The following is a 22470-nucleotide window of genomic DNA, read 5'->3' as shown; positions in this document are numbered from 1 at the left end:
TAATATCAACGCCCTGGATGTAGTCCTTATTCCCCCGAATGGTCGGGCCACCTCCTGACGAAGCCGCCTGCTTATTGTATAGATTGGGGTTTCATTCGTATCTGAACTACTAGCAGAGCTGGACTTCTTCTTGGGGGGCTGATTAGCGCTTTTATGCAGGGTAACTTTGGACCTCAGGACATAAGACTTTAATACCCCCTTATCAGCCAAGCAATCCAACAAACGCTTGAGACTATAGCATTCATTAGTATCATGACCAATATCCTCATGAAAATGGCAATATTTGTTCTTGTTTCGATTTTTGGCGGAACCTTTCATAGGGGCCGACTTCTCAATGGAGACCCGGTCCTTTATCTCCATGAGGATGGAGTAACAGTCTTTGTTGAATTCGTACTTTGAGGAGTACGTCTTCCCTTATTTCTTTTTCTTCTAGGATGGTTGTTTAAAAGTCTCAGCCACCCAGACTTGCTTTCTTTTCTTTTCTTCCGTTTTTGCCGGCTGCTAAGGCCGACTCTCTTTCTTGTCGGACCTCTTTGAGTCCGACTGTTTTCCGACATTGCAGAGCTTGGTCGCCTGTATATAGGCGTCCACCTCTATCAATGCCTCTTGGAGGGTAGCCACCCTCTTTCTGACGAGATTGAACTTGAAGACCGACCCGTCCTTTAGACCCTTAAAATAGTCTGTGTAGGCTACCTCATCAGACAGCCCTTGAATCTGAATTCTCATCAGATTGAAGCACCTAATATACAAGCGCAACCCTTCCTTCTCTCCCTGTTGTATTGTGCCCAGATCAAGGCTCGTTTTCTTAGCGGGGATGTTCATTGAGAAGTTGGACGCAAACAAGTATGCAAGCGTCCTAAAATTATTGATGCATCCAGCTGGCAAGTTGCCGAACCACTGCTGGGCGACGCCCTTCAATGTGGCCGGGAAGCATTTACACCAAGTGGCATCGTCCAACCCTTGTAGATACACAAGGTTGGTGTAGGCCATTAGGTGGTCCTCAGGATTGGTGGTACCGTCATAGGTGCCTACCAATACATATTTTACCTTGGCCGGCTGTGCGGCCTCTGTTATTTCTTTGGAGAAAGCGGTAGGCTGTTCCTCGAGTCTCTGCAACCGAAGCTGCCAGTCCAGAGGCTGGACTATAGGTGCCGCCTGTCCCCCAAAAAGGGTAGGTTGCACATAAAATTGTCCATACGACCCGTAAGGCTGTTGGGGCACATACGGGGCTGCCTGGAACATTTGAGGAGTAGACTGGGCGGACATGCCACCTGTCTGACCCCCTTGGGGTAGATTGGAATACCTCATTGAGGTATTCTGAAAACTATCATTAAAGTTTGAAGTGGAGGCCGAATCTGATAGTTGCATATTCTTCTTTTGCTGGATTATCATCCGAGCATTGGAATATGTTTTCTTGGAACCATCCGGTTGAATATGTCGGATGGCTTTTCTATTTCCTGTCGCAGGAAATTTAAGTCCGGCCAAGATTGCCAAGGGCTTCGGCCCTACCCTTAGTTTAGGGTAAGGAGTGAGCTTTCAGTCCTTGACTGGCTTGCTCCTCCCGGAATGAGAGGGCTTTTTGGCCGACTGTTCCTTGGTAGAAACAGCCGTCCGTTTAGCAATGAGATCCTTGATCTCCCCTTTGAAACTTGTCATGAGATTCATGAGCTCGTTCCTAGTAATAGGGGTGGATCCCTCGGCCTCCTAGGGAACAGTCGGCGGACCGGCTGCCTCACTTGGCCCTGCCTGGCTGACGGTCCGTTCCCTCCTTTTGGTGGGGCGGATGCGCCGAGTCCTTAGAGACCCGTCAGGTGCCGTGCGGGTGACGACTTCATAGTCATCATCTGTGTCTTGGTCTGAGGTGATCTGGATGTCAGCCATGGGCCGCTTCTCACTTAGACTCGATACAAGTTCTTGTGAAGCCATTTTAGATGTACTCTCCCCACAGACGGCGCCAAATGTTTATTTAAAAATTTGTGAATAGGTTTTCCTTGGAGAAACACCTTTCTTATAGCCTGGGAGACTGTGCCCAATACTAGATTTCTGGGAAACCTAGGACTGATTGGGCTTGCCTGGGAAATTGGGTCGTTGTAGTCTGCTTTTCCTGACAGGCTTTTCTGTTTGCCACGTGTCGTGGCCTGATAGGTCCACTTTGGAGACCTCTTGCGAGGTGACACGTGGCGGACTCTGATTGGACCACGTGGAGGATACGTGGCAACTCATGATTTGTCCACGTGGCGAGGGAAAATCCCCTAATCAGGGGTCTTTTTGACCTTTAATGAATACAAATTAAGCTCGAAATTGGCAAAAAATTAACGTAAATGCCCTGCTTTGTGTGTTGAGAAAATTCTCGATTTGAGTGTCGTTTCTTTTTAACTATGTAAATTGTTCGAGTAAGGTTCTGGGGGTCATTTATAGGCCCTTTTATGAAGCCAAATTAAGCGTTTTGCATGTAAATGCCCCGTTTTGCGTGTAAGATCGTTATTTTTTTACCGTAAAAATTACAAAACAAGGCATTTACGTTTTTTTTTTGCCAAATATAAGCTTAAGTTGGACCCATAAAGGATCAAAATAACCCCCAAACCTTACCCGAGCAATAGTCATCACGAAAATCGAGAAACAAATGTTATTTTGATAAATTAAAATAAATTATTAAAATGAACCAATCATATCATGACACGTGTCATGTTTAATCCTAATTGAATTGACTCTAATTGAAAGTCAAATACATTTAACAATCCTAATTGAAAGTTAAATGCATTTAGCAATCCTAATTGAATCTTCTGAAAGTCAAATCCAATTGACAATCCTAATTAAATCTAATTGAAAGTCAAATGCATTTAGCAATTCTAATTGAATCTAATTAAAAGTCAAATCCAATTGACAATCCTAATTGAATCTAATTGAAAGTCAAATCCAATTAACAATCCTTATTGAATCTAATCGAAAAATTAAATCTAATTAACAATCCTAATTGAATCTAATTGAAAGTCAAATACATTTAACAATCCTAATTGAATATATTTGAAAGTCAAATCTAATTAACAATCCTTATTAAATCTAATTTAAAGTTAAATCCAATTAACAATCCTAATTGAATCTAATTCAATGTAAAATCCAATTAACAATTCTTATTGAATCTAATCGAAAAATCATATCCAATTAACAATCCTAATTGAATCTAATTGAAAAGTCAAATGAATTCAACAATCCTAATTGAACCTAACTGAAAGTCAAACCTAATTAACAATCCTAATCTTCTAACTATTAATAAAACAAAACATTGCTGACATCATCAACCCCTAAATTATCTTACGTGTCATTCTCACATTAAAAAGTTTCCCTTCATTTCTATGGGTGATGTCATTAATTATTATTAGTTTAATCTACACTATGTTGATGATTTAGAGTGTTGTATGGTGCGCGCCCGCGCCCATGTTAAGCGCGCCTAAACCGTGCACCTCTCTGGAAATCAGCATGTTGGATGATAGTTGGAGCGCGGTCGTGCTGTTGGAGGCGCGCCCGCGCTAAAACCGCGCCCCTCACTGTCTTCAAGATTTATTCGCAAGCATTCTGAGAGGAGCGCCCGCTCCACCAAGTGGAGCACCCGCGCTTATTGAGTCGCGCGCCTAAACCGCGCACCTCTTTGGAAATCAGCATGTTGGATAATAGTGGGGGCGCGGTCGCGCTGTTGGAGGCACGCCCGCGGTGCTCTGGTGGCACGCCCGCGCTGGAGTCCGCGCTAAAACCGCGCCCCTCACTGTCTTCAAGATTTATTCGCAAGCATTCTGGGAGGAGCGCCCGCTCCAATAAGTGGAGCGCCCGCTCCGTCAAGTGGAGCGCTCGCGCCTATTGAGTTGCGCCCGCGCTGCTTTCTAGTTCTGCGGTTTTTGCTGACGGTTATTTCCTTTAATAAAAGGATGTTTTTATAAGATTGACATACACATAACTTTTCTCTCTTCCTCTCCAAAAGAAATTCTCCACATTTTTCTCTCAATCTTCTTGCAAACTATTATGTGAAAACTCTTGAAATTTAGCCTTTATATTGAATACTTCATCGTACTTAGATTCTTGTGCTAAGAACGAAGTTTGCTGTCAATTGTATCTCAAAGAGGATTTTCGGTTTAACCCAAGCACCGTGTGGGGGAAGTAAACCTCTTTTTAGGAAAGTGTTTACACGCCTTTGACAGTGTATCAAGGTTTGAGACTCAAGTGGTCATCGTTTTCTCATGTTCATGTTCATCATCATCAAGGATTGGAGTTGAGGTAAGTCTAAAATCTTTTACATTAGTGTTTTCATTTGTATTTTTTTGAAATACATTGTAAATTTGGTGTTTGGTTGTAATACTTTGACTAGTATTTGGTTAGTTGTATATTTGATTGTTATTATACACAATTTAGGTTTTGTTCCCACAAATTTATAAAGTAATTCTTAGTTATTTGAATTGCTGTAAAACCTAACAATCTAAAGAGGTTTAATCATCTTTAGCAAACATGTCTAGTGTGAAAGAATTGACCACAAATTTTGTTAAACTGAAAAAGTTTGACGGTGTGGAATTTCGAAGATGGAAGAAGAAGATGCATTTTCTTCTTACATCTTTGAATGTTTCTTATGTCATAAGTACTCCAAGGCCGGATGAACATGAGAATGAAACCTTGGAATCCGTTCGGGAGAGATCGAAGTGGGACAACGAAGATTTCATATGTCATGGTCACATTTTGAATGGGATGGAGGATGATCTTTTTGATGTCTACCAAAATGTATAATCGGCTAAGGAGCTTTGGGAGTCCTTGGAGAGAAAGTACATGGCGGAAGACGCTTCAAGTAAGAAATTTTTAGTTAGCATTTTAATAATTTTAAATTTGTTGATGGTCGGTCCATAATGGACCAATTTCATGAATTGCAACGTATCTATGGTAGCTTGGAACAACATGGGATAGCCATGAATGAATTATTTGTTGTTTCAAGTATTATAGACAAGTTACCCCCTAGTTGGAAGAATGTGAAACATGACTTGAAACATAAAAAGGAGGACATGACATTGTCCGGTTTGGACACCCATCTTCAAATTGAAGAGGGGATTCGTGCCATGGAAGGTGCTAAGGATGGAAATCCTAGCACATCTACCGTTAATATGGTAGATGAAGGAAGAGCTAGTACATCTACTAGTGGAAAGAGAAAGAATAACTATTCTTTCAAGAATAAGTCCAATAAGAAAATGACAAGTAACAAGTTTACTTGTTGGGAATGCGGTAAAGTTGGTCACCGCAAGAAGGATTGTTTTTCTTTTAAGAGAAGAATGGAGAAATCCAAGGAGGGCCGTGCTACTGAAAGCAAGGACCCATCCATCAAAGGTAATCCATTTCATGAGGCTGAATTTAATTCCGGTTTGGACTTAAATGCAACGGGTCCTAACATTTTTATGGTGCAGGATGATGACTTATGGTGGATTGATTCGGGGGCTTCAAGGCATGTGTGCAAGAGTAAACATTGGTTCAAAACCTTTCAAAAGGTTGTTGATGGAGAAGACCTCTACATGGGGAACAACTCTACCATCAAGGTTCTTGGAAGAGGACAAGTTGAGCTAGCGTTTAGTTTGGGGATTGCAATTATTCTTAGGAATGTTTTGTATGCTCCTGAAATTATTAGGAATCTTGTATCCGGGCCTACCCTTAATAGTCTTGGCTATAAACTTGTATTTGAAGCTAATAGATGCATTATTACTAGGGGTGTAACATTTGTTGGTCGTTGTTATTTGGATAATGGTTTGTTTAAACTCTCATTGAAAGAGAGTGTTGTTTTGGATAATTTATGTTTGAATGTTGATGTCAATGACAATCATGTTGGTTTGAATTTGTTTGATTTATGACATTCTAGGTTAGGACATGTGAATTATAATAAAATGCTTTTCATGTCAAAACAAGAATTGATACCTTCTTGTGATATTTCTCCTAATAAATGTTCTACTTGCATGTTAAACAAGATTACTAGAACTCCTTTTAAGAGAGTTGAGAGAAGTTCTAATATTTTAGAACTGATCCATAGTGACTTGTGTGATTTTCATAGTACTCCTTCTTTGGGGAATAAAAGATACATGATTACGTTTATAGATGATTATTCTAGGTTTTGTTATGTGTATCTTTTACACTCCAAAGATGAAGCTTTAATAAAGTTTGATATTTATAAAAGGGAAGTAGAACTGCAAGTAGAATCATTAATTAAGAGAATAATAACTAATAAGGGAGGGGAATATTATGATCCAGCTTATTTCCAATCTTTGGGTATAATTCACGAGACTACAGTGAGTTATGCACCACAATCAAATGGTGTAGCTGAAAGGAAAATAGAACCCTTGAAGAAATGGTTAATTCCATGTTATCTTACTCTGGTTTGAGTGAAGGGTTCTGGGGTGAAGCAATGTTGACAGCTTGTCACATTCTTAATCGGGTTTCCACTAAGGGAAAACAATCTACTCCTTATGAACTTTGGTACAAAAGAAAGCCAAACTTGAAGTATTTCAAGGTTTGTGGTTGTAGGGCAATCGTAAGAGTGCCTGGCAACAAGAAAAGAAAGCTCGGTGAAAGGAGCTTAGATTGCATTTTTATAGGTTATGCTGAGCATAGAAAAACCTATAGGTTCTATGTAATAGAACAAAATGACTATATATCGATTCATTCGGTTATTGAGTCAAGAGATGCAATTTTTGATGAAAAACGGTTTTCATCAATGAGTAGACCAAAAGATCTACGAATCAGTGCCAATGATAGGGAGATAGTAGAGTTGAATGATCAACTTGAATCTCATGAAGATACATTCGATAATGAGAATGTTGAAACTTCTCAAGTTAGGAGAATTGCTAGGGAAAGAAAAACTAGGAACCCTCTTGATGACTTTATAATTTATTTAGTCGAGGGTTCTAGGGATGTCCTTAGTTTTACTATTCCATATTGTTTTAATGTGGATAGTGATCCAAAGAGTTATAGCGAGGTCATTTCTTCTCAAGATAGTGCATTTTGGAAGGAAGCTATAAATGATGAGATGGATTCCATCATGGGAAATAATACATGGGTCTTAGAGGATTTACCTCCCGGTTGCAAACCTCTTGGTTGCAAGTGGATTTTCACTAGGAAAAGGAGACCAGATGGGTCCATAGTGAAATTTAAAGCCAAATTGGTTATCCAAGGCTTTAGGCAAAAGCATGGTGTTGATTATTTCGATACCTATGCACCGGTTGCAAGAATTACCTCTATAAGGTTATTGATTGCAATGGATTCGGTATATAATCTAGTGATTCATCAAATGGATGTCAAGACAGAATTCCTTTATGGAGATCTAGAGGAAGAAGTGTATATGAAACAACCCGAAGGGTTTGTTTTGGAAGGACAGGAAAATAAGGCGTGTAAATTGGTTAAGTCATTGTATGGACTAAAACAAGCACCAAAGCAGTGGCATCGGATGACACGATTTTGTCCTTTGATTCAAAGTGAATCAAGCAGATAAGTGTATATATAGCAAATTTGATGACAAAGGTCATGGTGTCATCATTTGTTTATATGTTGATGATATGCTTATCTTTGGTACAAGTCTACAACAAGTAGAATTGACCAAGGAATTCTTATCCTCATCTTTTCAGATGAAGGATTTGGGGGAGGCAGATGTCATTTTGGGCATCAAGATTGTTAGAGACAATGGTAGACTTATTTTAAGTCAATCTCATTATATTGAGAAGATGATCAAACGATTTAATATGTTTGATAAGTGTCTCGTGAACACCCCCATGGAACCTAATGTTAAATTGGTTAAGAATTCGGGGAAAACGGTTTCCCAATTGGAATATTCAAGGATAATTGGATCCTTGATGTATGCCATGACTAGTACAAGACCAGATATTGCATTGGCTGTAGGGAAACTTAGTATATTTACTAGTAACCTAGGTGTACAACATTGGTTTGCAATTCGGAGGGTCTTGAGGTACCTTAAGGGTACGTTAGACCATGGTCTATCTTATAGTGGATTTCCTTCGGTTTTAGAAGGGTATTATGATGCAAGTTGGATCACTTACAAAGAGGATGGCTCTTTTGTTAGTGGTTGGGTATTCATGTTTGGGGGAGGTGCCATTTCATGGTCTTCCAAGAAACAAACTTGCATTGCTGACTCCACTATGGCAGCGGAGTTTATTGCTCTTGCTTCAGCTAGTAAGGAAGCTGAGTGGTTGAGGAATCTCATGATAGAATTGCCTTTATTGCCAAAGTCAATGCCACCGGTGGCAATCCATTGTGATTCTAATTCGGCGTTGATAAAGACCTATAGTCAAGTGTATAATGGTAAGTCTCGGCATATTTCACTTAGGCATAGCCTAGTGAAAGAGCTTATCAATGATGGGATCATAAGTCTTGACTATGTTCCAACAAAATTAAATTTGGCGGACTATTTTACTAAAGCAATGCCAAGGCATTCCGTCATATTTGCTATGAATGGAATGGGTTTATGTCCAAAAACACGAATTTGTGAAACCCAATCTAACGCTTGAAGAAACATCAAGTCTTAGATTCAATGTGGTTGAATTGCAATTTTGTTGTTTGTTAGCAATGTTTGTGATCCATATTGTTATGATACTTGTGATGTTAAAGGTAGCGTCTATTTAAAGTTCTCAAAGATTTAGATTTGAGAAGCTCTAAATGAAGGTGTCTTATCACAAGGGCACTATTACGTATATGAGAACCTACCTATATAAGTTCGAAGTTTAGCCGCTTCAAGAAGTCTAAATGGACATATAGACTTTGATGAACTTATGAAAGATACGGACACATGGCTGTTCAAAAGTGTCAAGTGATGATTAATTCGATTTGTCTTGTGTGTACTTCACCTTCGAATGGTTGGATATATCCGTGTGATTCAATCCGTATGGAAATCATGGGATATGATCATCGTTAAGTGTGTTGTACTAGGTGTCAATTCAATCCGTAGGGACATTGGCATTGATGCATAAGATGTGCTAAATTGATAGAAGTGGAGAATGTTTTAAAGGAACACTCTAAATGGGGGAGGATTGTTGATGATTTAGAGTGTTTTATGGTGCGTGCCGGCACCCATGTTAAGCGCGCCCGCGCCAGGTAGGCGCGGCAGAGATGAGAGCGCGCCTAAACCGCGCACCTCTTTGGAAATCAGCATGTTGGATAATAGTGGGGGCGCGGTCGCGCTGTTGGAGGCACGCCCGCGGTGCTCTGGTGGCACGCCCGCGCTGGAGTCCGCGCTAAAACCGCGCCCCTCACTGTCTTCAAGATTTATTTGCAAGCATTCTGGGAGGAGCGCCCGCTCCAATAAGTGGAGCGCCCGCTCCGTCAAGTGGAGCGCTCGCGCCTATTGAGTTGCGCCCGCGCTGCTTTCCAGTTCTGCGGTTTTTGCTGACGGTTATTTCCTTTAATAAAAGGATGTTTTTATAAGATCGACATACACAAAACTTTTCTCTCTTCCTCTCCAAAAGAAATTCTCCACATTTTTCTCTCAATCTTCTTGCAAACTATTGTGAGAAAACTCTTGAAATTTAGCCTTTATTGTGAATTCTTCATCGTACTTCGATTCTTGTGCTAAGAACAAAGTTTGCTGTCGATTGTATCTCAAAGAGAATTTTCGGTTTAACCCAAGCACCGTGTGGGGGAAGTAAACCTCTTTAGGAAAGTGTTTACACGCCTTTGACAGTGTATTAAGGTTTGAGACTCAAGTGGTCATCGTTTTCTCATATTCATGTTCATTATCATCAAGGATTGGAGTTAAGGCAAGTCTAAAATCTTTTACATTAGTGTTTTCATTTGTATTTTTCTGAAATACATTGTAAATTTGGTGTTTGGTTGTAATACTTTGACTAGTATTTGGTTAGTTGTATAATTGATTGTAATTATACACAATTTAGGTTTTGTTCCCACAAATTTTTAAGTAATTCTTAGTTATTTGAATTGCTGTAAAACCTAACACACTATACATTTTTGAATAAAAAAAATAATTGCCACTCATTTTTACACAAATGATAAAACTATTTTTTTTATGCGTAATAACAAAATATTTAAATCGTGCAACGCACGAGTCTAATCTAATATAATCGAAAGTCAAATGTATTTAATTAACAATCCCAATTGAATCTAATCTAATCGAAAAATCAAATCCAATTAACAATCCTAATTGAATCTAATTGAAAGAAAAATGCATTTAATTAACAATCCTAATTGAAAGTCAAATCCAATTAACAATCCTTATTGAATCTAATTCAAAGTCAAATCCATTTAGCAATCCTAATTTAATCTAATTCAAGGTCAAATCCAATTACAATCATAATTGAATCTAATCGAAAAATCAAATCCAATTAACAATCATAATTGAATCTAATTGAAAGTAAAATGCATTTAACAGTCCTAATTGAACCTAATTGAAAGTTCAATCCAATTAACAATCCTTATTGAATCTAATTCAAAGTCAAATCCAATTAACAATCCTAATTGAAGCTAATTGAAAGTCAAATCCAATTAACAATCCTAATTGAAGCTAATCCAATTAACGAACCTAATTTATTCTAATTGAAAATCAAATGCATTTAACAATCCTAATTGATTCTTTTTGAAAGTCAAATCCAATTAACAATCCTTATTGAATCCAATTTAAAGTCAAATTCAATCAACAATCCTAATTGAATCTAATTAAAAGTCAAATCCAATTAAAAATCCTAATTGAATGATTTGAATAAACTACATTTAACAATCCTAGTTGAATCTAATTGAAAGTCAAATCCAATTAACAATCCTAATTGAATCTAACTAAAAGTCAATTGCATTTAACAATCCTAATGAATCTAAATAAAAGTTAAATCTAATTAAAAAATCTAATTGAATCTAATTTTACTGTTATTTTCATAATTCAAATTCTTGTTGTCAAGTTGTATGTGAATTACTGTCCAATTCTCTTTTTTATTCACAGTATGTTATTGTCATTATAGAATTTTTTTTGTCTATAGTCTACTATTACTGTCAAACCATTATGCTTTGTAATTGAGATCCAATGTCAAACATTTAAACTTTCTTATTTTCTTCATAATTAGTCATATCTCACTAATTAGTCATATCATAATCCTCCGAAGTCCCTAAATTGATGGGTTGTCCCTCCCCTTTTAATTGTTGGCTGGCCCACTAATTTTTGGCATTTACTCCTTTATTATTCTAAACCGATATATTCTCTCTCCCTCCATCATCAATATTTTGGGCTCTTGAGCTGTATCTATGTAGCTCTTCATGAATAAATATGATTGTTCTTTTATTTTATTGAATGAATGTAATTGGTCTATTTTGGGAGTTTGGATTGCTGACATGGACTTTTCTCTTTTTTCTATTTTCACCATATAATAGTCCCATGTGCTTTTTACTTCTAATTGTTTATTTTAAGGAATCTTCATCTATCTTAATTTCTGTGAAAAATCTCTAATAGGTTTTGTATTGTGTGACGGAGGGAGTACTTAACTATGGGATGGTTAGATTTTAAATGTTATGTGTATGTATAATTAACTAAACGAATCAATGATACCTTGTTAAGTTGTTAATCATTAATGTCTTATTTCACTATACAAATCAAACTACGGAGTACTTTGTAATATCTTAATAATTTTATGTAAATAAATAATGATAATTTTTCCATACTTAATCACAATATCAATTATCAAACTAACAAGAAGTAGTATGCTCATGAATTCAAAAATTCTAATGTAGTTATATAATCTAGAATTACAAATAATTATAAAATGAATCTTAATTATCAGCCTTGTTGACTAATCAAGTATCGAATTATCGAATTGCAAATTTCGATGTTACTACAACTCATCAAATCATGATTATGATGCTATCACCAAAACAATTAAAAAAGAAGTAGATAATAACCTGATAATGAAACAATAATATATTATTAAACGATAAATTCTTATAATCTACTTCGTAATAAACTAGCAAGATAAGTATGAATAAACTGGCAACATAACATGATATGTATATATAGAATCAATGAGGATTTGTATATAATATGATGCCTAAAAATGAAGTGATGAAGTCTCGGCTTGATATAAAATGAAACTTGTTAACTAGCAAAAGGTTAAAAGCACTGTCATATTTAAAACCAAACCCGTTTAACTGCCCGAAACCAACCGACCCAAATGAGAACCGAACCAATTTTTTTATTACCGAAAACCGACCTTAACCGTTTTTTAGTAAACCCGAAACCTAACTGATCCAAATAATGTTAAATTGTATAAGAACCAAACCCGTTAACAAATCGAACTAGTTCTAAACCAAACTGAAATAAAACTAAACCGAAAAAAACCGGGCCGTTAACAAACCGCAACCCGTCTACACCTAACCGTTTAAAGTCAAATCGAATTTAAATCGCTTAAGAGTAAATCGAAAACGAACTGAACCGATAATAATTTAAACCGAACCGAAAGCGATTCCAAACAGACCCGATTTCAAACCGAACCGAAACCGAATTGTCAAACCGTTTTGACAGTGCTAGTCATATCCATTACCATTGTTGGTTTAAATTGTATTGGTAATGACTACTTTTAAGATGCATTGTCATTTATGATTATGAAGCACAAAGTAGATAGTTATAAAAGAGTCTTTTCAAGAGGAGCTCATTGATGCTTATTTGAATTACATGGTCTTTTGTTAAAATTGATTATTATGTTGAACGACAATAAATTACAATTTGAATCACCTCTTTCATGCATGTTTTGAATTCATGCTTGAATTCATATCATGATTTGAATTGATTGTCATATATTGATATTGTTTTGTTATTGTTTCTGTTGTTATTATTAAAGAGTCCTTGTCATATTAGATGTTGCTATTGTTATTTGTGTTTGTTTTATTCTCATTTTGCGTGATGTTATGTTTGTTTTATTGTCATTTTGCCTATTGTTATGGTTATTTTTAGTCATTCGATGGTTATATTTTTGTCAACTTATACTTAGTTATTGTTATTTTTGTTTTGTTATTGTAAATTTCATGTTATAATTACAAGAATACAGAAGTTTTTTTTGGTCAATACATTTAATTTACTGGACTTATTTTGAGATGTTCAATACTTGAATATTTTTCCCAATTTCATAGTCCAGGAGCAAAATTTACACAGTGACACAACTTATATAACCAAAATGGGTACAACTTATATTACCAAAATGTGCACCGCACTTAAAAGTTGATTTCCAAATAGGCCAACATTCCATAGTAGTCTATCTAGTGGTTTACAGCAAAAAGTGTTTAATTAACTGTAACACATCTTCCCTAGCCTCGTTAAATTCTAACATTAAGTCTTCACACTAGATCCATGACCTTTCAAATGGAATATCTGTAACCTGTGAATGACCAACACCAAGTCAATACACACATTTGTAACATAATCAATAAAAACCTCAAACATAACTCAGAATATGAATAGACTAACTTCTTCCAATTCGGTGACACTGTGGTACAATTATTCACCTTTTTTTGCTTATGAAAGTTTGCTACAATTGTCCCACTATTATTTTTCGAGTTATCATATCACAATATACAAAACAAGCATAATAAAGAGTAAAAGTGCAATTTTATTTATCACCAAAATCATCAAACTACTTTATCTTAGAAACAAATACTTCCTCCATTCTAGTAATATTCCAACAATTATACTTTTACACAATTTATCACGCTTGTTTGACCACATATTATGATTTTTATATAAAGTAAAATATAGTAATGTAGGATCTTGTTAGATTCGTCTCGTAAAATATTTTCACAATATCAGCTTTTTATAATTTTTACTCTTATATAATTATAGATATTTAGCATATAAAATGTGTTTTGGGATGCGTAATTTCATCCTTGTTATAATATTTGTGGAGTAGAGGAAGTATAAGGTCATGTGAATTACATAACTCAACATACTTAGATACAACAAATTATGTTGTTTGTGATAGAGGAAGGAGTGCATGAGGGATGAAACAATTAAGATGAACCACAAAAGAGAGAAAGTGAAATACCACAAAACATAGATACTCAAATACCATAGCAGAAAAGTTGTCTCTGGCAAAAAAATTCAAATACTATCTCTATGGCAGGCTAGAAACTTTAACATGTACAACCATCAAGTAATAATCACATCAACACATCAAGTAATGAAAAGATTACAAGTACACTTAAACCCCAAACATATGCATAACAGTGGCACAAAACATGCTTAAGAGTGGCACAAAGCATGCTTAATAATGGCACAAACACTTACTTACCACATACATAACAAGATCAAATTTCTTTTTACCATGATTTAAATTCACACCACCTATCCGAGGGTTCTTTTTAGCTTAGGGCCAACCACCTCCGAATTCTCGCTTTCATCCTATGTGTCTAAAGTACTCTTATTTTTCCTTTTGCAATTGTTCTCTTTTCTTCTGCGTTTCTATTTTCTTCTGCATTTCGTTTTGCTTCCTAATTTGTTCTTGATTCTCATATAAAACTAACACTTCCTAGTCATACTTTCAGAATCTGCACTATAGCTTTCACATTCTGATGATTCTGCATCTGAATTTGGAAAGAATTCAAAATCACTATCCGACATTGAAACATTACCATCATCAATGTCTTCGATCCACAACCTTTTGCTTTTTATGCTTTTCCAATTTACCATCCCCCGCACATCCAAGAAACACACAATTTTACTCAAATATATAAACCTAAACACCACATCAACCTAATTACATTCCAAAACAGAAAAAGACAATTCCTAACATCAATACAGACCTGCTGTCATACTTCACAATTACCAACTACATTATTTTAAATTTTAAGTGAAACTGGGTGAATTTCAACTACATTCCACTAAAGTTCTTCCACATTTAAACTAAAATTCAACTACATTATTCTAAATTTACCAGAATTCTATAATTCATTACTCCCCAAGATCAGATTGTTTTCGTACTTAATACACACGCTAACAGAAATTCATAGAAATTCAACTCCGCAAAAATGTAACCAACTACATTATTGTAATTAAAGTCAAAATAAGTGAACTTCAACTAAACAAAAATTTAACTACAACTACATTATTGTAAATCTAACAGAAATCTACTATAATTCAACTAATTCTAAACTTAAACTAATTTAAATGAATTATTGTCATATTCAACTAATTCAAAGTCATATTCAACTAATTCAAAACCAAATTAAACTAATTCAAAGTCATTCTAATCCATTATACTAAATCATAGATTCGCAACCCCTAAAACCCAAAATTCGCAAAAAATTAGTAACACTAAACCATTTATTCACAAACCAAACACAATACATAAATACATCTACAGTACACCCTAGAAATTCAGACAGAAATTCACACCAAATTTCGCAAACAAAGAGCAAACTGAAATCAAAAGGCCTAACCTTGTCCCCGCTATATTTGTAATGGAAACCTTCGACGGAGCCTAGCCAAAAACACAAAATTCACAAAAGAGCCTTCTTCTTCAGAACTAGTTAGTCTCCTTTTCTTCTCCTGAGTAGTTTAAGTATTGAAGAAGCTGAAAAAAAGAGAATATGAAGAAGTTGAAGAGAAGAGAAGTGGGAAATAAACCTAACGGGATCTAAAATAAAGCAGGGATAGCAAATTACTCCCTCCGTTTTTAAATACTTGCTCCACTTTTCATTTTCGGTCGTTTTTAAATACTTGCTCCATTTCCTTATTTGAAAAACTTTTACAATATTTAATTCATTTTTCTCAACTAGTGGACCCAATATAAATCATATTTTATTAATTTCATACTATCTCTCCTCCAATTCTCTTAACTACTTTTACTTTTTACAATTTTTGTTTCTTCCACCTACCCCACTACTGCCATATTTTATTACTTTTTTCAATTTCTCCTAAAACTCCGCGCATGGAGAAATAGAGCAAGTATTTAAAAATGGAGGGAGTATATATTAGTACTTTTATACATATAGCATAGTTCCAATACATACAACTTAAGTTTAAAGCCATGTGAATTTACCTTTTTATCCTTGTGCTGAGATTCGCTCCTAAACCATTCTGCTTAACTTTTGAATTGAAACCAAGATTTAGAAATTCAACCTTTTTTATCACCAGACATTTCAACCAATCTCATGTCAACTGACCTTACATTTTTTCTATGCCGTACTCCATGCTCACAACGTGTTCGCCAAAATGTCCAAGAGATTATTTTTCGCAGGTAAACTTCATAAATCACTATCAAAGTTTGTATGCTAATTAAATTCCACCCCTGTATGAAATCTTGTCTCCTTATTAATTAATTATGTACTTCGTATTTGATTAAATTAAATTGTGTTATATACGAAGTACATGATCATTGTCACTCACCAAAGTTAACACACTTATCTTTTCAACTCCCTTATATCCACGGTATATATTATATGGTACATAGTCGAATAACGTTTCAAAAATAATTGTGAACACCTTGAATTTTATGTCCGGATGCGATTTAGGATGGTAGTTAGGGATCAACGGATGATTAATTTGCCGATAATTTCATTAAAGTGTTAGGCAAGCGGAGATTTTTGTACTACATTCACTAATTAGGCATTTGTGATCTGCATGCTCCAACTTGATTGGAGATGTTAAAACTTATTAGATTGTATTGTGATTAATTAGTTTGGGCCACATATATGGGCTTGGATTGTGCTTGTTAAGAAACGGCAAGGCCTATACGTATACATTAGGTTGTAGTTATACAAATGTACAATATTCATACGTGATGTTTGTTTATGAAATCAATTTACACAAAACTTAGCACCTGCCGAGTTCAGTGTATGCTTGTAAAGTTGTAATCTTTTTTACTCGAATTAAGTGCTTGTTTGGGTGGAAGGTATTTTCCTTGGAAATGGAAATTTTTAGGCAATAGGTAAATTATGTTGTGTTTGGTTAGAAATTTCCTAGAAAATGAAATTTCTAAGGAAAATGTAAATTCTCACGTAACATGAAAAATAACTCACCAAGGCCCTCCTAGGTGAGTAAATTCCTACAATACATAGAAAATACTAATTTCCATAATGTCAACCAAACACTTTTCCACATATTTTATGCTTAACTTCCCATGGTATATGATTTCATGGGAAATAATTTCCCATGTTGAACCAAACAAGCACTTGTGTTAAGATCTTGACACACAGGTATGAACACCACAGCGAAGTCATAGAAAATTTTAACAAAATAGCGAAGTCAGAGTTACATAGCTGGTAATGTTTACTGACAGCAGCTGCAAATGCTTGCACTCAGTATCTCCAGATCAGTAGTCAATATAACGTGGCGTTCAGTACACATGATTGGCTTTAGGAGTGCTTCTACTGTTGTACTTGTACATGAGATTATGCTTGCATCTAAATTCTAAAAGTGCTGTGATTGTGCATTTGTTCTGTAATTGTAGAGCTGGTGCCTGGTAGAGACTTAGACAAAATATTTTTCCATCTGTTTCAGATAGTGACGGCTAGCGCCTAGCAGTGTTTTCATGTCAGGGAATTTCCATCAACGAAAACACGATTGAGGGTTTAAAATTCATCCTGGATTGGATTTGAATGGTCTCTTTGATGCTTTTACGAGGTTTTAACTTGTAAGACCTAGAATTAGCTTCTGCACTTTACTTCTTTTTTGGTTTGATATCATGCTTGTTCTGAACCACAATCCTCATGTTCCCTGGAAGTGTTTGCTGCCTGTTCAAATTGCCTGATACTTAATGTTTTTTCTTTTGGAATGGAACATGTTTTGTCAAAAATGGATCATGGTTGTATATATATTCTTATGTGGTGTTTATAAAAGGCAAAAGAATTCAATTTACACAAGACTTTTTGCACCTTCCAATTTCAGTATCACTTGTAATCTGTACGTGTTACTCGAATCAAGTACCTGTGTGCTGTGTTGGAATCTTAGCCCTTAGTCATAAGTATGGAAAATTCGATACTTTATTTTACAAAATTTCCGAGTTGGAGTATTGTAGCTGGTAATATTTACTAACAGCAGCTGCTATTCTGCTAACGCTTGCACTCAGTATCAGATCAGTGGTTAATATAATGTGCCGTTCAGTACACATAATTGGCTTTCAGAGCAATTTTACTTGAGATTATGCTTGTATCTATAATTGTTATAATTGTGGATTTGTGCTGTAATTTTAAAGCTGGTAGAAGCTTAGACAAAGTATTATTCCATCTGTTTCAGATAGTGACGGGTGTGACGGCTAGTTGGCTAGCAGTGCATTCATGTGAGAGAATCTCCATCATCAAAAATATAGTTGAGGATCTAAATTCATCCTGGCCTATATGAGTGGTCCCTTTTATGCTACTATGAGGTTGTAAGTCCCAGAATCACTTTCTGCTCTTTAATTACTTATTTTCTGGACTGATATCTTTGTAGTTCTGAACCACAATCTTCATGTTCCCTGGATCGGAAGTGTTTCCTGCCTGTTCAAACTGTGTGATGTTTTGTGTTTTTTCTTGTGGACTGGAACATATTTTATCAAATGGATTATGATGTGTTGTGAATTGCGAAGGTAGAGTTTGATTAAATATTGTCTGAGTATAGCCAATTGAAAGCAGCGCATTGTTAAATATTGGTGAAAGAGCAGTTATCTTACGTAAGACAAGTAACAGATATGGGAGTCAGGAGGCTGAAGTTTTGTAATGGAATCAGAGCAAGTATTAAAGTGGTACAGCCTGATGCTCCCTAATCATATGGTCAAACTAGGACGAATTTCAGAAGGATATAGGATTATAGGGTGTTCTTATATGGGGATACCTACTGTACTGAATATTTGGTGGCATTTTAACATATTATAGAGTAACTTGCTTCATCCTAATATACCTGTCTTGCTATTGGTGAAATCAAGCTGAAATTACTCTAGGATTCTGTTGGTGAACTATATACCATGTGAGAAAGCTTGCCTATTTGGAGACAATCCACAATAATAAAGCACAATGTATACAATGTACACATTCTTTACAGCAAACTTTGCTGCCAAAATCTGGTTTCTTCTACTATGAGTGACTTATTTATGGGAAATACTTACAAAAAACGATATGGCTATTGCCTTCCGGTCTCAGGGAGGCAGCTGTTTTCAGGTCTATTTATGGCCTCCGATTCTTCTTCCATTGAATATGCAACAGCTAAGTAGGAATCTATTGCTGCGCCTGCATAAGAAAGAGCATCACTTTAGTAAAGTGAAACAAACAATCAATTTATTTTTTCATATAAAAAGCAAAGTTCATCTTGCAGGAATAAAAAGGAAGATCTTTTTCAGGTCAATTTAATAAAAGGGAGGATCCTTCAGGAATAAAAAGAGATCCCATTGAATATAACTAGCAATGCTGGGAGGATAAGGGGGATGGAAAGTCGAAAGAAAGGGAAAGGAGAACCAATGTATCCATCCAATTCCCTCTCTTAAAATGGATCCTTTACTTTCCTTCACCTTTCATGGTCTTTAATTTACCTCAATCGATCATACATCATGATCTTCAATTCTCCTTATACAATCATACAGTAAATCTGAAAAAAATGCGTACAACTATTGCATCTCTTCTCCCCTGCAGAAGTGCAGAGATTTAGCCTGGGGTCTAAGGCTTAGGATATCAGTATATCACTTATTGATTGCATTTCAAATGTAAAGGACGTTTGAACTTAAGCCTAACACACCCTTTTTCTTTTTGTCTTTTGGATCCTATATTGGGAAGTGTTGAATGGCCTACATCTAAATCCAAAGCTGAAATATACTCATTCTTTTGAAATGATATGTTACAGATATTTTTGTGTCTTGTAGATTGAAATTTCGTTTGTTCTGATTCATGCTTTATTAATCCTGTTTTTCATTCAGGGAAATCCTAGATGACTCGAAAAAAAAGATGTGCTAGATCAATTTAATTCTTCATTTGAATTAAATGAATAAAGTCCTTGTCCAGATCAAATAAAATTGCACACCCAAATGCAAAGGAATGAAAAGAATGCAAATATAGAACTCTAAATGGATTAAAAGGATGTGCATAATGAACCATTAGCAAACATAAAAGCTTTCAAAGTATACCTTCCATTGCTGCTATTGCTCCGACTGCTGCTACTGCTGCTGCGACTGCTGATGCTATGGCTATTCAGACCATTGCTGTTTTCGCTCTCACTTGAGATGCACGATTTTCTCTTCCACCAGTCTTTCTCACCAACCTTCCCTGGTCCAGCAGATGATGAATCTGCTTTTGGCATCGGTGCTACCTTGAAGCTACTAGCAGCAGTCAAGTTTTTCTTGCTTTTCCTTGTTCCTAAAATCGGAAACACTGATGTCTTCAGAAGAAACTTCCCATTATCAACACTCCTACTCCTCACCATCTTCTTTTTGCTCTCGCTCTTTTTAACTTTCTTGCTACTGCTCTTCTTCTGCTTCTTTGTCTCTTTAGCCTTGGTAGTCTCCTTGTTTGGCTTCTTTTCTTCAGGAATTTGAATTTCCTTCTCCTTCTCCTTCTGCATCTGCAACTCGGGTTTCTGATCAACTATGTCTCTCAAAGACAGCTCGTAGTAGCTCTCAGGCAAGTCCCGAACCATGTCCATTAGCTCTTTCCGACCTTTGGCTATTGCCTGAGTCCTCGAAGAAGGCGACATCATCTGATACTGTTGCTGGTTTAAACTTGTTGGATTAGGAGGAGAATTAACAGCAGACTTAACACTTGTGGGATTCAAAGGAGCAAATTTAACAGACTTAGGACTAGAGGGATTCAGAGGAGGAGAATTAACAGCAGATGATGACTTAGGAGGACTACTGGGATACAAAGAAGAAGAATTTGCGGAGGTAGCAGTTGTGGTGTGATGCAGAGGAGAACGCAGCGACTTAGGACTTTTGGGAGAACTCGGCCTCCACAATCGCGGTGTGGAATCATCAGATTTATCATCCTCAACAACGTTGTTGACTGTAATAAACCTCAGACCTCCGTCATTTCTGTCCTGATGATCAGCTGCAGTAGTATTAGTACTACTGTCATAAGAGTTTACTCTGTCATCAGTAGCTTCCAAATTGAAGCTCTCATTATAAGATCTTAACCCCAAACTATCAACTTCAAAGCTATCATAAGATCGTAAACCCCCGGTACTATTCGCATCGGTGAAGCTATCATAAGATCCAATCCCTGAAGGAGAATTACTATTAGTAGTCTCTACAAAATTATCATAGGAAACAGTTTGCCTTCTAGGCCGGACACCATGACTGGACGGCCTAAAAGCGCCATAGCCTTCGTGTAAAAGGCCAACCGGATCGTATAAATGGATACGATTTTCAGGATGTTTGGTGCCTGAATCAATCATGGTGATGGTGAACTATGTGGGAATTCAGGAGGAAAGAGTAGAAAACAGAGGAGAAGAAGGGTGTTTTTGAGTTAGGTGGTTGTGTTGTAAAGGAGGGAATAATAATGTTGTGAAGGTAAAGATCATTACCAAAAAAATTGAGTTAAAAGTGAGTTTCTTTATATAAACAAAATCTTAAATGATTTCAGCAATGCGTGCGGTATGGTTCACAAAGTCAAGGTTGCTCTTCTAGATGGGTTAGACGTGGGGTCCTCTCTTAGCTAATTTTTTTCTTCGAAATTTGTTACTAATTTTGTTTTGTCACTGCCATAATGAAAAATAAAACGTATTACGCGTTCTCTATTGGGTCATCGTACGTAAGATATTTAATCGAAATTGAATGTTTTGATTTAGGAAAGTTATAAAACTCAAATTTCTCGATTCGAGACTACAAGATAGAAGGCATAAATGCTTTAACTAGATGTAATATTACAACGTTTTCTCGCAAATACGGCAGGGAGAAGAATGTAAGAGAATGTAAAAATTAAATCGAGTTTTTATTTAAAAGTATACCCTAATCGTGACCGTTGAGTTTTCACTCCTAGTTCAAAAGTGAAAAGCTCTAGTCAGTCATCGGTTAAAACTTTTAAATTTAGATTTTTATGGTTTTTTCCTCCTTGGCCAAAAAGTCTTGCTTCCATGTCTTCGTATAGTATGAATGTATGTATAATAGGCCAATTCTATTGGATGTTATAGGTGGCAATAAGTAGCTGATTAATTGGTCATCATCATGTAATAATGGTATGCCACTAAATATTTGGTACTGCATAATTTTCCACACATCACAATCACAAGAAATTGATTTGAAGCTTTTTTAAAACCTCTAGATTAGCTTTGGGACAGATCTAGCTTTACTTTCATCTTAATAATTCAGGCACTACAATAAATCGTGAATAAATGATAGTACTATTAAAGAAATTTTGTACTCATTGTGATAAAAGTCCTTAAACTTGTTTCTTGATATACTTATACTCTTTTCATTCAGAATTGGCTGTCATCTCAACGCTTCAAAATCAGACATGTACCACAAGTACTTTAATACGAAATTTACTTTATAAGGAGTAGTTGTTCTTTTT

General features: G+C 36.0%; 1 protein-coding gene across 1 annotated transcript; it reads right to left on the bottom strand.

The window, feature by feature from the left end:
* Positions 1-18945: 18945 nt before the first annotated feature.
* Positions 18946-21507, bottom strand: LOC110685906. Its single transcript, XM_021862459.1, has 2 exons — positions 20094-21507; positions 18946-19206 (listed from the first exon to the last, which is right to left on the bottom strand). The coding sequence occupies exons 1-2, from the start codon at positions 21353-21355 to the stop codon at positions 19140-19142; spliced, it is 1329 nt and encodes a 442-aa protein (XP_021718151.1). The 5' UTR covers positions 21356-21507; the 3' UTR covers positions 18946-19139.
* Positions 21508-22470: the final 963 nt, after the last annotated feature.

This window comes from Chenopodium quinoa, unplaced genomic scaffold, assembly GCF_001683475.1.
Source record: "Chenopodium quinoa cultivar QQ74 unplaced genomic scaffold, ASM168347v1, whole genome shotgun sequence".
Classification (NCBI taxonomy): Eukaryota; Viridiplantae; Streptophyta; class Magnoliopsida; order Caryophyllales; family Amaranthaceae; genus Chenopodium; species Chenopodium quinoa.
The sequence above is the reverse complement of the archived record's forward strand: the minus strand, read 5'-3'. Positions and strand labels throughout refer to the sequence as shown.